At 35.0% G+C, this 18459-nt stretch overlaps 1 protein-coding gene across 22 annotated transcripts in view; it reads right to left on the reverse strand.

The window, feature by feature from the left end:
• Window positions 1-18459, reverse strand: part of trol (terribly reduced optic lobes) — a 262548-nt gene that overhangs the window by 36451 nt on the left and 207638 nt on the right. For 8 of the 22 annotated variants that reach the window (XM_067779434.1, XM_067779439.1, XM_067779438.1 and 5 more), the window contains 5 exons: window positions 15320-15439; window positions 12520-12990; window positions 11855-12000; window positions 10978-11071; window positions 97-363 (listed from right to left, as the gene is read on the reverse strand). The exons of 2 other annotated variants lie outside the window; for them this stretch is intronic. In XM_067779434.1, coding sequence (XP_067635535.1) covers window positions 97-363; window positions 10978-11071; window positions 11855-12000; window positions 12520-12990; window positions 15320-15439 — 1098 coding nt within the window. Of the gene's footprint in view, window positions 1-96; window positions 364-812; window positions 975-2078; window positions 2211-2760; window positions 2853-5159; window positions 5296-5584; window positions 5732-6102; window positions 6277-10977; window positions 11072-11854; window positions 12001-12519; window positions 12991-15319; window positions 15440-18459 lie in introns of all 22 variants that reach the window. 12 more of the 22 variants (XM_067779444.1, XM_067779441.1, XM_067779449.1 and 9 more) reach the window with 7 other exon arrangements.

Here is an 18459-nt window from a genome sequence, read left to right on the forward strand (position 1 = left end):
TATTTCGAATTCGGTACATATGATAGAAAGCTAGATTGTTAAAAAATACATCCACACGGACTGTAGTTTCATTGTACGGGAACAGCAGGCACTTACAATTTGCTTCATCGGCGCCATCGTCGCAGTCACGCGAACCATCGCAACGTTCGCTCTCCGAGTAACATTTACCATTCGGGCAAGTGTGTATTGGGCATGGATAGGTCGTTACAGGTCTGCGTGTAGGTGGATATGACATGCAATTAATTTCATCACTACCATCGGTACAATCGCTATAACCGTTACAACGTATTGAACCATGATGACATTCATCGTCGCAAAAGAATTGATCCGCCGAACAGTCTTCCGGTGAGTGACGTATGGCCTCTGCAGTAATGATGTACGTAGAGCGTGTATGAAGTGTTTAAACGCGCATATGTCGCGTTAGCAGTATATGATGGAGAAGCATAAACGCAGTAATGGCAATTAGGGTAAAGCATGATGAGCAAAGCAAGAGACGATGCAACGATCAGAGAAACACAGAAACGGGATAAGAAAGAGATAAATGTAAAATGGTTTGGATTAGTTGCATTTATAGTATTAATTGTATGATGTGAACTGTACATAATTGGAGCAATTGTAATGATTTGGTAAAATTATGTGAGGTATTATATATACAAATCCATACATATAATTAAACATATAAAACAATTAAAACAAAAATTATAAAAATTTTGATTATTACGGAAAAATGAGTTTCCTGAGCTTTTTTGCTTCCACTACTTTTTTCTAAACACTTTTTCTTAATCTAAATATTTTTTATATTAGTTTGTTACCCTCTTTACGGCATTGTCTTGGCGACTCATCTGATCCATCGGTGCAATCCTCACGCCCATCACACAAATAATCTTGATTAATGCATTGTGAGTTGTCGCATTGCCAATGATATGATTGGCAAGTCTTATTTGTTATGGGCAATAAGACTTCATTTTCGCGCACTGTGTGTTGGTGTTATGAGTGTGATTGAGAAATATTTTTTATATAAACGAATATATTTTTGTAAATTTTTTTAAACACAAAAACACAAATGAAACGAAACAATATTTAAAATGATCGCCAGGTGAGTTGATGATGTGCGTGTTTTTTTTTTATGAAAATGAACGAAACACAAATAAAAAAAAATAAAAATAAAACCATGTAAAAACATATAAACATGTTGAATATATAAGTTAGTATTGTTGTTAGTGAGGATAGCTTTAGAGGGATTTGGTGGGTATGATGCCAAATTGGTAAGTGGTAAAGTAGTGCATCTCAAATGAACTTTTACTTTGTAACGTTTGTTAAAATTTCTTTATTACTCTTCGTGGTGCTAGCAAAGATTTTGAACCCATATTATTTAATGCCCTAACATTTGTGAAAGTTCACAAACAGCTTCGTAAAATTAATAAAAGACTTTTGTGAAAGTTACGTATGATTATAAGATCAAAAAAATTTGAAAAATCGGTGGAAGGGAATCGACCTCTGCATTTTGTTTTATAAGTTTCTGAAAAGTTTTAATTTAATAAGCTTTCAAGTTCATAAAAGAGCTTTTCACACATTGATAAGTGTAGACCTTGTGCTCAGATTTGATTATGAAAGCTCATGAAAAAGCTGAGCTGAAGTTGTTTGAAATTTTTGGGTAAACTCAAAGCACTCAAACTCAACTCAAATATAACAAAGTTATTATGTACTTTGGCGCGCTTTTTTTCAATAAAAAAGTTCTGTATTTGTGACAACTCATTTGAGATTAACCTATTTATAAAGCACTTATAATTAATAGCTTGAATGTCAGAGTTTTAAGCTTAATTTCGTCCATTTTTGTTCGATTTTGTATGTCAACTAATAGATGACAAACAATTCTATAGCATATCAGATCGTGTAACGAACTAAATATCAAAATTCCACAGCAATTTGGTCCAGAAGTTGAGGTATGCAAGGATTTGGGAAAATTTTCAAAATTGTTTGGCTTATTAGTAAATTTTGTTCAGACTTTGTTAAACCATTAAAGGTTATAGGTATTTGTTTTCTATAGATTTCTTCTCTACTCAAAACGCTTTCTTTACCATCACAATCTAGCTCGTCGAGTTGATCGTCGCAATCGATTTTGCCATCACATTGTAAGCTCCAATCAACGCAGGTGCCATTGCAGCGGAATTTAAGTGGCGGGCAATCGAGCCTAGTGGTGGGCCGCGTTGGCGACGGTGATGGTGGTGATGATGATGGCAATGGTCGTACGTAACCCGTTCGTGCTGTTTCATGATCAAAAAATATATACAAAAAATGATACGCATGTATTGGTGGGCGGTGTGTAAGTATGTAATTGTGTGGGAGTGGATGAAAGAAATTTCACTTATCCTTAATGCAGAGAATAACAATTGAAACATGTAGAAATGTATGCCAACTAAGTACAACTAAAGCTAATGAACAAAGTAAATGACAAGCTTTCGGAAAATGCAGGCAGAAGCGTACATGCAAGCTATAGACTAATTCTCACATGTTTACATGCTTCGAACTGAATCTTAAATGTGCAATAGTACGTAATGATATATTCAAAGCTAAATGATAATAGGTAAAAAACAAGCGCGCAAGCAAAAGGGCGAGAAGCTTTAATAAATAAAACGTTCAAAAAAGATTTTTACAAAAAATATAAAGGAAGTCAATAAACGAGTTTTGCTTCCACCGCAAAAGGCTTTCGAAACCCCCAACCAGAACGTCAAGGAGCAATGCTGCTGATTCATACTCAACACTTACCACAATTGTGTTCATCACTGGCGTCGACGCAGTTAGGCTGCCCATTGCAATGCAATTTTGGCAAAATGCATTCGCCTGTGTTACAGCTGCATGGCAGTGACATAAAATGTTGAATTTTTAAGAAAGTATTTTTTCCAATTGTAGGCAGATGTTTTGGACAATTGTGTTGTATGCATGTAATTGTGTTGATGATATGGTGCAGTGATGTTGAAGTGATGTGTTGATATGTATGTGATGTTGTGATGTGATGTCATAATGATGATATATAGAGCGCGCGTATGGAATTTATGTATTACTTCAGAAGTCGGGTTTTCAACTCTATTCTATAGCAATATTTCATGGACGGGCATTTCCTTCAACTCGACTTAACTTTACTTTACAAATTTGCAAGATTTAGCATAAAAGTGCATTTGCGAGTTTCTCATTTTGAGCAAAGTTTGAATTAAACTATAATTTTTCTGCATATTTTTAACTAAATTTGGCAGCTAGAAATTTAAAATAATTTGTTTTCGAAACGAAAATATGAAAGCTATCTTTATGAAATCCAGGGATTGTAGCAGCCTCTTACGTAATTGATAATTTTTGTCTTGCATCAATAAATTATTTTGTTGACTTGGGAGTCACGATGGATGCTAAACTTAGTTTCAACCTTCATATTATGACTACTGCCAATAAGGCTAGAGGTTCTTTCATTCGTGAAGAGATGGTAACCAAAGTCCTTTTTACCACATTAGTTAGACCGATACTAGAATATGGATCAGTAGTCTGGAATCCGCGATATCAAGTTCATGCAGATAGACTTGAGTCAATACAGAAGCAATTTTTACTTTTTTCTTTAAGGAATTTTCATTGTGGCTCTGCATATAATCTTCCACCTTATACTAGTCGGTTAAAGCTTATCAATCTTCCAACTCTCGCTAGCCGTAGAGAAATGTTAGGCGTATTATTTATGGCTAAACTACTGAATGGACTAATTTCTAGCCCCTTTCTTTTGAACGAAGTAAACTTCAATGTCCCATCACGAGCGTCAAGATATTACAAACCTCTTCTTTTGAGGCAGTGCAGAACTAATTTCGAATTAAATGAACCTTTCCGGTGTTTGTGTAATGATTTTAACTCTCACTAGAATTCATTTGATATAACGGTTTCACTTTTTACTATAAGGAAAACTGTCCTCGTAACAAAATAAAAATAAAAAAATTTTAATCTTTATATACTAAATCGTTAACTTATTTAACAATTTACTATATGTATAATTTTCTACTGTTATGTATATAATACTCTGCTGATGATTTTTATTCTGTAGCTGAGCAGTTTTAGATCTCGACGCTTAACAAACCTCCGCCTATCAACAACTCGGCAAAAACAAAAACAAATGCGTGCGTCATGCGGATGCGCCCCTCGTGTCGGTTGGGCGGGCTTTGGAGGGTATTAATCCGTTGGGTTTATTATTATTATTATTATAAAGCTATCTTACAAATGCTACTGCAAGGGGAAAGTCTAATCTACTCAAGAGTTTAATAAAGGATTTTGTTGGGCCCCGGTTTTCTTTGAATTCCACATTTGAATTCTCCCAATATAAAAGCCCACTTGAAATATGAAATGTCATTGCAAAATAATTACTTATTCACTTATACACTTCTAAGCACTTTCATGCCAAACAAACATATTTGAGTATAGAAGTTGGTGCTTAAACTATTTTTAAAGTTTATAAAAAGTTGTAAGCTTTTATTTAAAATTTTCATAGAAGCTTTTATAGAAATGAAAGTTCCTGTCAAAAATTTTGCAGCAACATTAACACTTTCTTAGATCTCTGAATAAGTAAAAAACAATTTATTCATGTCTTTTTTAACTCCAAGAAGTAAGCTTTCCACTAAAATAATAGTGAAAGCTTATGGAAAAGCTTAGCTGTTTTTACAAGTAGTCTCTTTGGCATTGGAATTTTTAGAAAAAGTCGTTTATTTTCCCTATACGTAATGCACAGTATGAAAGTTTAATTATTTTTATGCAAAGAGAAGCTTTTAATTTTTGTCTTAGCACCACCAGCAGGCTCAACAAAAATTTTTTGGCTTTTAGTCGTTTTTACGTCCTTCGAACTTCAGAGCTTGCAACTTATTAAGACCTTGCAAGCTTTTAAGGCCATTTTACCAAAAACTTATTAGCGAATGTAGATTTCCATACAAAGCTTTACTGGTCTGACTATTCTTAAAGTTTTAAATTAGCTGCACATCTTTATCTTGGCTTAACTAAAAAAAAAAAAACACTTGAAAAATGCAAGCTTTGTTAAAAAGTGAAAAAAAGCTTTTCACAGAGTGAAAGCTCTTCTACACAGAAAACTATAATCTTAACATCCATGAAGTATTGCTTTTCAACGACAGTAACAAAACTCTTACAGAAAAGCTTTATTGCGACACATAGTACAATTTTGTTCATCGGTTCCATCATTGCAATTTACAATACCGTTACATTGTTGATCGCGCAGTATGCAATAGTTCTGATCGCATTCGAATTCATTTTCATGACAATGATCTGTGAATGAATGAGTGAACGAATTTTTGATGTAAAAACCAAATTACAACAGAATGCTTATATTGTTTTTTTTTTTTTTGTAATGTTAATGAAATGGAGCGAAATTAAAAAAAAATGCATGATTTTCTTTGGAGTTACAGGAGGGCTACAAAGTTATTTTCAAATTAGTCGACCGCAAATAATACTCATTTGGCTAACTTTGTAAGTAGTTAGGCGTGCTCTCCTCAAATTCAATTTGGTGCATGGTAGTCGATATTCATAGTCTGCGTGCAAACTTTGTAGGCTTTACCTGTAAACGGCGGACAATCAAATTCATCAGTCTCATCTTGACAATCCGGATAGCCATCGCATCTCTTATCGATCGGTATACACTGTGAGTAATCACACTCAAATTCATAAATATCGCATTCACTGAGCGTTTCATCTGGGGCGAAGTCTAACGACGAATCAAGAGAGGCGTGTATGTTGTGATTTGTTGAATGATGTGGTTGATGTGTGATTTATTGTGTAGAAATGGTGGTGTTGTATGAAATGTAAGAAAATCAAAAATGTATGCTGAATAAATGCATTCAAACTTTAACTGATAAAATTTTATGGCTTGTTTAACTTTGGGCTTTGGTGCATTGAGGATCTATCCATTTCTGTTATAAAAAACCTATTGAATGTGCGCTCAAACGGGGCTTAGGCCTGATCAATGGCCACTTATTATTTGGGTTAATATACTTTTCTTTTTTTAACAAACTTCTTTTTAAAAATTTTCATTGTTAATTTTTTTAGTTGTAAAATTTTGAAAAAGGGTAAATATACCGTAATTTGCGTCATCATAATTCAATGGGCAATTAAATTCGTCAGAACCATCAACGCAATCGGTAATGCCGTTGCAGCGTTTATAACCCGAAATGCAGATACCATCGGCGCATTGATATTGAAAACTAAGACATTCATTGACAATGCGCGTCTTATTATATTTAGCATGAAAATCTATAATAAGTAAATGAATGAGTTCATAAAATGAGAGTAAATACTAAAGAGAATGTAAAATAAAGTTAGTGTGATGTTATGGTGAAGTAGAACAAACAACGCAACATGAAACTGAGTGCAAGTAATGAATGAGTTTTAGTGAGAGCAAGAGGCCCCATGCATAAAAACCGAGCTTTGATCTGACACGAGTTTGCGAGTAAAAGCTGCGTATTTTGTTTCTGTAGAAAAAATTAAAAAAAAAGCTACTAGATATAATACCAATTTCACACAGAAACTTAATCGAATCACAATTTTGTTCAATGAAATAATTAAGTTTTCCTTTTCAAACACGGCTACTTACTTCATTAAGCAAGCAGCAAGTCAGCAGCCCCAAAAAATATTACGCCTTTACAAAAAATAGTTTAAATGGATTGCAGCCGTTTCCTCTTTAACTATTGAGACAATCCAAATAAAATGCAAGCTCAACTACTCGCAGTTGTTGCACCTAACCAAATATGTGCCTATTTTTGTAAATTATTGAAATTAATTTATATTTTATTGTCATTTGTTACAAACAAGCAAATCGTACTAGATTTTTGACTCCATTCGGCATTCAATAAAGCAATAATGAGATAATTAGCAGTTTGTATTTTGTATGGAAAATTGAATTCAATAAAGGCTTTAATGTAAAAAAATTGCCTAATTATTTCATTAAGCTTCTGTGTGAAATTGGTATAACACAGAAATTTGAGTCTAACCAATTGCTCATGATTTTTATGCAGAAGGACCAAGGAGTTAAGCCAACACTGGTTGCACGTAGCTAAAGCTCTTGTGGTTGAGAGGGTTAGTCGAAGTTATGCCTTTGAAGTAAGCAGCGGAAATACTAAAGCTGTGAGTGCTGTAAGTGAGAGTTGAATAAAGATAAAGAAATTGTCGCCCTGATTTTCAGCTCTGGAACGGGTGTTTAATAAAAGGAAGTAATAGGAAAATGGGCACTCTGGGAGCGACAAACTGTACTCACGACAAGGAAGTGATGAAAACATTGTTAGATTTCTTGATTTCATACATAAGGACTTAACAGTTACATACGTTCGTAAAACAACTTCCAAGAAAATGATCACTCAAGAAAATAACAGATATAAAAGTTAACACCCTAAATAACATGAAATTGTGATTACTGTAATGTTACCTTAATAAGACCCACTTGCAGAACGGCAAGTTAACTTCTTAACTCAGAATTGACTTAACATGGGAGGTTAAACTCGTAAAATTTCGACAAATTTTTCAAACTAACACGCTCTAAAAGTGGGCCTTATAAAGTCAGGAAAAAAATTAGAAATGTGGACTGCTTTAAAGTGCTCCCAATGAAATTTGTCCTTAACGATAGATTATTTTTGAAAAATACTATTTTAGGGAGACTCTATAGACAGCGAGATATATACAGACAGGTATAGATAGCTAGATAACTAGTTACAAACTAAAATAGAAGATTAGTTTATACCACTTTTTGAAATCCACTTAATACGTTATTATTATACTTTGGGACAATAGGCTGAATTATGCCCACTTAGATATAACTTCAGAACTGTCACTTTCAAACTGCGAGAGATCAAATTATTATTTCCTTACTGTTGTCTTTCATTGTAACTTCTCATAACAATTGATAACAAATATAGTAAAATAGAAATAAGCTATTTTCTCTCGCAAAAACTTCGCTTTTTTTGAGAAATCTTGTAATAATTTTAAACTTTGTTGTCAATAAAGAAAAAAAAATTTTTAATAAGTCAAACTTCTAAGTCAAGTTCACAAGATTGACAGTGCTCAAGCTATGTAGAGTGAGCATAGCTTAACCTTTGAAGTAAAGTAATACAATAAATATCCGGTTTATCACATTGCACTTAAACTGAATGATTGCACTAAGACTAAATGAGCCTTAGCTTAACCAAAGATTATCGAAAATAAAGATGTTGGAGGGACGAAAAATCGTGTGAAGCAAGCTTCACAAAATTCTAGTAGGTCACATTCACCACTTACCAGAGCAGAATTTGTTAAACTACCACTGTCTGTATTTGTTATTTAACAATTATTTGTACACTTTTTATTCAGCTAATGTGTTCAGAATTTTAACTTTTACTCTCTAAAACTCCAATCAGTGTATTTCTGTGCTTAAATTATGTTAAAAATTGTGTTAAAGTTTTTGGTGTGGTGAAAGTGACCTACTAGAATTTTGTTACGATCCGCTGCTTTCCACCAAAGTTTGCGCCTGCAACACCTTTATTTTCGATAATATTTGGCTTAACTCAGATCAGTGGTGCACAAAGCCGGCAGAGCTTCGAGTGCAAACGCAACTTGTTTTTTATAGAAGTACTAGAAGACCCGGCAGACGTTGTCCTGCCCTAAATTTGGCCTATCTGCATACATTTTAATAAGCTTTTTCCGTCTGACTCTGCCCTCCCCCCCTCTTCGCTTTTTCCTTATCCTTTTATTTACTCCTCCCTCCGTCTTTTTAGCTTCATCTATCTCCATCTTCGTCTCATTCCATCTCTTTCTCAATCTCCTTCTCCTTCTCTCTTTTCTCTTCCCTCAATTCCTTCTCATTCTTCTGCGTCCCTTTTTGCCTGTCCCAGAGGGTGGTATGTATTTTATTCCAGTTCCAGTCCCAGTACCACTCCGAGTCTCAGTCCCAGTCCTAGTCCTAATCCCAGTCCCAGTCCCAGTCCGTCTCTGGATAATATATTACTCTGTACCAAAGCACTCATCAACAGCTTTCATTTGATATCCATATTGTATAAACACTGTCTAGGCATTCACTGGCCAACGTTTTGGCCTATATCTCGAGACCCTGTACCTGTAGTAACCACCGCGTGAGGTTTACGCAACTTGTGTGAAAGTTCGAACAAAATCGACCGACGCATCTCTTCAAACACCGGCGACCAACGAACACACATTTTAACCTTTCTTTTTTATGTATAGATTTTTATTTTTCACACTTCACTATATTATTAAAACGAAATGCAGATTTTCGTTGCTTTTGAAATTCGGCTTAAAAATTGCACATGGAACAACTAAAGACTCTCCTGTATTAAAAAAAATGTCATAGTACCTCTAAATCGCGGGCCCCCTCAAAAATTATTGCAAAAAATTTGACAAAAAAAATATTGCAATAAAATTTCGAACGTTGATTGCTCGGCCAAAAGAACATGTAGAATTTTTTTCGAGTATGCAGTCTTGTAGCCCGTTTAATTTTAGTATAATAAAGTGCTAAACTTAAGTTCGTAAGAAGTCTCGCTGATTTTTGGCATTTTTTTTTCTGGATCCAAGCGCACTTATACCCCTTTGGCTCCAAAAATTGTTGCAATAAAATTTCGAACGTTGATTCCTCGGCCAGAAGAACATGCAGAATTTTTTCAAGTATGCAGTTTTGTAGCCTGTTTAATTTTAGTATAATAAAGTGCTAAACTTAAGTTCGTAGGAAGTCTCGCTGATTTTTGGCAATTTTTTTTCTGGATCCAAGCGCACTTAGACCCTTTTGCATAGTGACATTATATTAAGTATTTACAGAAAATATACAACATAAAATACAACATACATGTAAGCAACATACATGTAACATGTAACAACATACATGTAAGCCTGATTTTACATTAGTCAAGTATTGAACCCAAGTCTGCGGCACAGACGAGAGGGGAGAGGCTTCTTCACCTCTTTCAAATCAGCGAGACTTCCTACGAACTTTAGTTTAGCACTTTATTATACTAAAATTAAACGGGCTACAAAACTGCATACTTGAAAAAATTCTGCATGTTCTTTTGGCCGAGCATTTAAATTTAATTTCTTGGAGGGGCGCACTTAGATCCTTTTGGCTCCAATCATTATTGCAATAAAATTTAGTACGTTTTTGGACTGGCAAATATATGGCACTAAAATGTCCAAAATGGCTTGGATCGCATTGTCAACAAATAGACACTACATTAAATATATAAATATGGGTATAACTCAATTAAAAAAAAATGTCACTTAGATCCTTTTGGTTCTGAGCCCTTCAAATAAAAAAAAATTGCAATAAAATAATATAATAATATATAATATAAACTGAGATATAACCTATCCTATATTTCAAGTTAGATCAAACTACACACGGGGTGCAAAACATATTCAAAATCGGTTCAGTAGTTTAGGAGTCCATTGGCCTCAAACTTGTGACACGTGTTTTTTATATATTAAGATGTGTTTACATGGAGAATGTTTGAGCATAAAAATCACTTATGAGATATTTTCTGCTTGCATATATGCTTAAAGCGATTGACGGCTTGTTTACTGAATCTCTGTGGCTGCGCTCACACGACATGCAGGTGAACGCCGAATAGTTTTCCGAAGCTCTACGAAGCTTTCGCCTGCTCCACTAATTGAGATATGTAAAACAGGGCATAGATAGATGTACAATTTCAGTTAGCAATATTACACAACTAACATGCAATTTAAATACTACAATTGTAAAACTAATACATAACTGAAAACATACAATTTTTTCTTTGTTTTTTAATTTTGCTGATTACGGTGGCTTAAAATTCTCACAAGCTCTAAGATGCAAACTATAACGTGGCAATTCTGTTAACATGTGAGCATAGATTATTTTTTGTGCCACCCTAATATTGTTTTTATACATGTTTAAATATCGTGCATGCCAAAACATGCCTTTGAATTAACCAATTTAATACTTACGGCAAATGCTTTCGTCGCTGCCATCCTTGCACTGTCGCTTGCCATCGCAGACTTGCGTTTTAGGTATGCAACCGCCGCCGCGCAAACATTTCCACTAAATTTACATTTTGATTGCATTAATTTTACTTTTCACTACTCGAAAAGGTTTACGGATCGCTTTCTCAATGTCCTTTTTTTTTTGATATATGTCGCATCAACATACGACAATATCAAAATTGGGAGCAGTATCAGAGAGCCATTGAACGAACGTGAGCGTGGTTCGTTTGTGCACATTCACATATTATTATTACGCAGGTATTTTTATAGGAATGAGCACAAACGAGCGGTTGTCATTCGCGCTTGATGATTTCTTTGGATGGGTGTGAAACACTAATATGCATGCCTAACATGCCAACCTAATAAAACCGCACTGCGTTTTTTTAGCGCACGCAAACAACCGGCGTTTTTTGCCCTAACCCAAATAAGCATGCGTTGCGACAATGTAAAGCATGTGTGCAAATGTCAAATATAAATGTCACGCAGAACAAAAATTGGAAATCGAGTTAGGTTTTCACGCAGCAAAGTCAATTTGGGTTGCTCTCATACAAGTTGTATGTACATGAGACATTTTTGACAGAAAACGACTTGCGTGCGTTTATATTAGGTTGGCTTGTAAGACTCACTGAAATCTGATTTTATAAAATTATGTCGGAGTTTTGGTAAAAAGCTTAATTGGACATTGAAAAAACGACCGTGTTTTGAATTGTTTGCACTAAGCGCGCGTTGCTTGTAGTGCAGCGTGCGTGACGCACTCGCTCTCTCTCATGCAAAAATGCGCCGTTTGAAGAGAGCGCATGACCGCATAACTACACATTTTGCGAAATCGTATCCAACTTACCTTGTCGCTACTGCAGTTACACAAATTGTAATCTTCATCTTCGCGTCGCGTACAATCGGCAGTGCCATCGCAAACGCTCTCGAACGGTATGCAATCGCCATTTTGACATGTAAACTCAAGATTTTCAAGGCAAGTGTTGTTGTAGCCTAGGCATGCAAGTGATGAGTGATGGTGAGCATATTTTCAAGAAACGAAATGAGTAAAAAGTGCAAACATAAAAGTTGGATAAAATGTGTAAGTGAGAGTCATGAGAAATTGCTATGTTGAGATTTAAGAAAGGAGCCTAAAACAAAATATGTTTCGAAATCGCACAAAATTGTGCAAGATTTTGGGTTTTTTGACTTCTTGTACTGAACTTCATCATAAGATTTGTGTACTCATTATGTGTGATTTTTACTTGCACGAGCTTTAAGTAAATTTTGTATGTGTTTTAGTGCGTAAATGTGTAAGAGTTTTGTGTAAGAGCGTGTGGTAAAAATAATTTGTATGACGGTTGCAGGGCAGCAAATATGAAGGCCTCAAATATTTTAGCGAATTTCAACTTTGGCTGGTCCTTGAAAGCGTGTACGCAGTAAAAGCATGTAAAATATGTGTATTGTGTGGTTTCGCTTTGAAATTTACACCTCCACCAACCCACCACCCATTTAATAGCACTTAGAACCTACGAGGTTTTACAGGAGTCTTAAATATGCCTGTCCATGCAATTGTTGTGCTCCAACCAGCAGTTATCGGCGTAGGTGTCGTTGTTGTTGTCGTCGTGGGAGCCGTGGTGCGCCACCAGGGGATGCGCTGTGCAGCCTGCGTTGTACGCTCCAGCTGCGCAGGTGGCGCTATTGTGCGTCGTTTTTCGGCATTGTATTGTTCGCAGTCTCGCTCATCAGTCATATCGTTACAGTGATAAAAGCCATCGCAGCGGAGCTTTAACGGTATACAAACATTGGTGCCACACTTGAATTGACTTTCGGTGCAGCGATTGATCGCATTGGATTTTTGGTAGAAGTGCCATGGCAAATATTCCTTGGAATCCAAACTCTCCAGCAGAGGACCTTCGATGGTGGCCGGCTTGCGTTCATGCTGCGCATATTCGCGTATAATTTCGTTGTCATCAAAGATATTGCGTCCAATGTCTTCGCCAGCTATATTATGCAACCGCATGCAACCACAAGCGGTTATTTTTATTTAAAAGTTAAGCAGGATATCAAAAATGGTTTGATTTTATATGACATGCATGTAAATTAAGTTGTCCACAACCGAAAATTTTGAAATAAATTTAATTCCGTGCCAATTTTTTTTAAGTGTAATCAGTTTCGCATTTTATGGTAGCGGTAGTAGTTAAAATAAATTTTGTTTTTGCATATTTCACAGCGTTACCATATTTTCAAAATTTTTTCGCCGCCAAAGGAAAAGAAAAATTGTAAAAAAATTTGTTAAAAAAATTTGTTACAAAAAACTTTATTTTGACTACTTTGCAGTACAGCGACAGTGACGACTACATTACTTGAATATTTTCAAAATCCAGTAGCTAAAATATTAGATTTTATAAAGTACTTCAAAAGCGCGCAGCACCATTTTATACAAAGCGACATTGACTTAGTTTAGTACAACTGTTTTTAAGGATACATTTACATAGGAAAATACGACACTCTTACTTTATAAACCTAAAAAGTTACCCTATATATACAAACATATAAACGTAGTTTTTTTTTAACTCAAAAATAGCAGAACTCGTTATTGAAATCTAAGTATTGAACAGCCGCAAAATCATTTAACTATAAGGCTGACGTCAGAGTGGAGAGAGATATCGATGCTACAGTAAATTAAGAACAAAAAATACGCAGAAGATGGCAGTACGCAGACACCGGTTTGTTTCCAACCAATTTGACAAGAGATTACTTAAAATATTACCCAAATATATTGAAGCCAAGAACTTTATTTCTTAAATAGAATGTTAAAAATTTGAAGTTTGTGAAATGTATGAAAAAAAGTTTCGCTTCACGGTCAGCAAAGCTTAAGTAAATCACTATGCATTCTAATTTACATTATTGAGGTATTGTAATTGATCAACTTTGTAATCAACTCAAATTGATTTCAATAGTTGCGTGATACGAAAAATTTAATTGATTAATAAGTTGACTACTTGACTTCTTTATTGCAAGTGATTGTGCACGTCCTGTTGTTGAATGATGCAAATTCAGGTTTCAAAATTAACAAAACAGTTCTTTTTAATGCTGTCAAGTCTCTGTTTAAGAATAGCAACTTTGAAAGGTTGTTCTATTAAAAACGAGCGATGGGCTTCAATTTATTAACAATAGATTGCGTGATTTTTATTGTGTTGAAATTTTTATTTTTTGAACTTTTTTTTAGTTTTTTTTTTTTAATTTGAATAGAGAGGCATAAGATTAGCGATAACCGTTAGATACTGGCAGATATATTAAGGAGGCCAGAAGCAGTTTTCCCTAGAAAGAAAAATACTCTCTTCAAAGGTCAGCGTTTTTTGGAAAAGTTGCTAAGGAATGTTTTTGAAATCTGGTGATTAAAAATTTATCAAAGTGCAAGAGAATATTTTGTATGAATTTGCTATTATCAAACACAACGTTTTTGTTGAACTTTAAAACTACAAATAGCTGTTAGATATATTAACATTTACTGTAAGGTGTCCCAATTTTTCGAAGAAGATTTTCAAAATAAATTTTTTGCCGTTTTTGAATAGCCCTTTCCTTACTATAAATCCCAAAATAGATGTGCTGAAGTTCTGCATCCAGCGCTGCTCGTTTTACTGCTGATCTTTTGTTTTGTGGACACATATGCAGTTATATCTCCCTCGCTGCCCATGCAGCGACTTTAGTAAATTTTTTTGCGATATGTTCTTATATCATCAAAGATTGATAATAATAAATGAAAACAAGGCGCACCTACACAAGGTTTAAGCTCATTCGCCGTGCAGAGGAATGTCAAGTCAAAAAAAATTAGCATTGAGTTCGGTAAATTGACAAAATGTTGTGCCAAGCCGTTCCTCGGAAATTATCAAAAAACAGCAATCAGCTGATGGGATAACACCACCTCGTACTGAATTGGCCTTGAATGAAAATAAATTTGAAAATCTGAAAAAGTTGCGTTGAATTGAAAGTTGATATTTCAAAGACATTTTTTTGTTACCAAACACCGGTTCCGCGCAGCAAGATTTTCTTTGAATAGCACATGCAGCGCTCTGCATGACATGCAACGAAATGTGAAAGTGTTTTGTGTAATGCATACTTTTTCTCTGCGCAAAAGTTCCGAACATCTATTTCTGCTGTAATAGGTATATACTTTCTAAACTACATATGTTATCACAGATATTTAACACTAAAGATATTTGAAAATCAATCCAAGCCAGCACCAAAATTTTTAAGATATTAATTTGTATAAACCACCACTATTACAGCCCAAAATTATTTAATACTAAGCTGAAAAGGTGGCACTTACCACAATTTTTCTCATCTGAATAATCTACACAATCATAGATATTATCGCATAACTCACGCATCGGTATACACTGATCGTTGTCACATTTGAATTCATTATATTTGCATTCAGGCTCACCACCTTGTGGTGAATATTTGTGAGCAGAAATTAACAAAAAAACGCAGTGTTGCATTTTTTTGCAAAATAAAATATTTTTTGTTGTAGAATGGTTGAGGTAATGGAAAAAATAACAAAGCATAAATATTAAATGCATAAAAATGTGGAATTAAGTACGAGGAGTTGAGGATGGTTATGATAAAAAATGAAGTGAGAGGTGGAACACTACATATTTTGTGAGACATTTTGAAATGAAAGGCCCTCGTACGAGTGTTGACTGTAGTCACGGTTAGACATAAGGCCAAAACACCATACTAACGAACGACGAATTTCGCGCAGCGACTGCCGATAGTAACAGCTCAATTGACGAAATGCCAATCTTAATTGCGACGAATACAAAGCGAAATAAAATGTGCGGTTAAGAACCTAGGTAACAATTTTTTAAAAATATCTGGTATTAACCCTGAGGGAATTGAAGTGGTAGAATTCACAATAGAAATATGTAAATTTGGAAGCAACAATTCAAGGAGCGAACTGAAACGTTTGCTCGAGCTGTCGCATTCCGATACGAAAATTTGAAATTCGTAGGCATTGTGCTTCGGTCTATAGGGTACCCCTTTATTTAATGTTTAAAACTGTGCAAAATTAGCACATTTTAAAATCAAAACAGGTGTTTATCTGTGACTTATTTATTTTATTCATAGACATGACAGCAGCGGAAATAGATCACGACTTGTGAGGCATTTGAAATTAAGCGCAAATCCAACGAATTTGTTTGAAGCGATTTTACGACGTCAAAGGCGTGTCTCAGCTGTCAATCGACGGATTGCACGTTTAAGGAATAATTTAAGAAAAACAATTACAAAACAATTATGCATGATAAAATGTAGAGCAAATTGTTGTTGGACAGTCGATTAATTAGCACATAAATAAAATGCAAATATTGCAAGTTGAAACAGAAAAAAATGCAATCCCTGCAAAACTTTTTTTTTATGAAGAGATATGATGCAGATAAAAGCGAATAAAATTGAAATGTCATTCAAATGCCAGACAAATATGTCACATGTATTAAAAAAAAAATGCTATTGTCGCAGCGCAATGAGATATGACAGTGAGAAAGTTAGGGTGCAAGAGAAGTGAAGTAAAATGCCGAGTTATGAATTTTAAACAGCCGCTTGAAGAATGTTTTTTTTTCGCGCTCCTTCCATAGTATGTGGTCTTTTTTTTTGGATTGCAATGTTAATTTTCAAATCAGCGCCACGAGCAGTTGATAGAGAAAATAAAAAAATTATAGATACAGCAATTGCTGCATGACAATTGTAAGCCGCATATGCTCATTTCCCAGCTAATAAAAGTTGGTGCGTTTTGAGATTTAAAAGGTCACAAAAGAGTTGTAAAAATTTTGTGTATCTGTGATTTTGCCACAGCAACTGAAAGATCACAAGTAATGGCAGCGACAATTTTTGACAAAAAAAAACAGCTGTGAATGACTGAAAGTGTCTGTGTTTAATGCATATAAGCGCTTATCAACAATCGCAGCAACAGACCCAATCACATCTTTGTTCATAGCAGAACAATTACTTGTAATAAATTAAATAAAGGAATCATTCATTTGTGTTACGACTTCGTAGCAGAGTACTGCGCCATCTATTGCCATTTAGTCAGAGTAGTATCAGAAATCAGATTATCCCTAATACTATTTTCACACAGACGGCTTATTGAATAATAAAGTCAATTTTCTACATTAAGACGCTTATTGAGCTCAATCTTCCCTACAAAATTCGAATCTATTATTATTTCATTAGTAGCTAATCGAATGCCTAATGAAGTCAAAAGCACAATGCAACTCTGTTGGCACGGTTACGCTTCCGTTTCCGCTTCTTAGTTTTTGGTGTGTTCAGTGCTTAAAAATGTCATTTGTCAAAGCAAATGTCATTGTCTGCATGGCGGAACGATACAAGGTGGCCGCATCGAACAGCTGATTATAACCTTTTTTATTTGATTTGATACATCAACTACCGGCGCAGTACGATTTTGACATTTGTCCATCGAATTTACAAGTACATGGATTTTTTTTGTTTGTAGGTATGTCACCATGCTCCCACCTTGTATCGTTCCGCCATGATTGTCTGTCTCATCCTTCATACTAATCGAGCAGTTACTTCTGTGTGAAAGCACAAAATTTACGATTTCATTAGCAGGTGAAATGAGATCATTAAGTTTCTGTGTGAAAACAGTATAAGTCACTATCGCAGCTAACTGTTCTGCTTTGACCAGCGATTTGATTGCGATTATTGCGAACTGATTTTAAGCCACATTGCTCTTAATTGGTTGTTCATTCACAGGCACGGATAAAAATCGCTACGTCTGAGAATCCACAAATTACGTTGGTCCTTAAAACCTGCGGCATCTCACAACTCTACACCGTAGCTATTATTTTGACTCATTTCTTCTTGTCTTAGCTGACTTTTCGCTGGTTAAAATATAAAAAGATGCCCTTTGTTTTTGTATTCGTTAGCTGGGTTATCTTAAGTTTTTTTTAGCCATATATGTGAAACTATTTGTACTGACTGTAAGGGAACTAAACTTGTGTTGACCGCCGGCGCGAATTCTAAAATGTTGGCTGACCAGCGTAAAAAAACGAGAAGAAAACGGTCTAAAATAAAATTTAAATGTTTTTGGCGCGCGCGCTTTCAAAGTGACAGTCAAAGTGACTACAGTGACAATGACGAGAAAATGGTGACATGAACAAACTGCGTATGTGTATGAATTAAGTGAGGAGTGTAAACAGGGTCAGTGTATCCATAAGGTAGTGCACGCAACTGGCAAGGGCCCATGCAATTTATAAAGGCTACCAGCGGCTTGCAACAAATATTCCATTGAACAAACAATAAATGAGAGAATTTGTATGCAGAAAAGTGGAAAAACGGTCTCTCGGATCCAGTATTGTCAATGCTCGGTTAGGGTACGAGAGCCATTTATAACTGAGTATAAATTTAGTTGATCTAAAAGCCATCGCGCACAAGCAGTATATCTACCAAATG

This window comes from Eurosta solidaginis, chromosome 4, assembly GCF_040869045.1.
Source record: "Eurosta solidaginis isolate ZX-2024a chromosome 4, ASM4086904v1, whole genome shotgun sequence".
Classification (NCBI taxonomy): domain Eukaryota; kingdom Metazoa; phylum Arthropoda; class Insecta; order Diptera; family Tephritidae; genus Eurosta; species Eurosta solidaginis.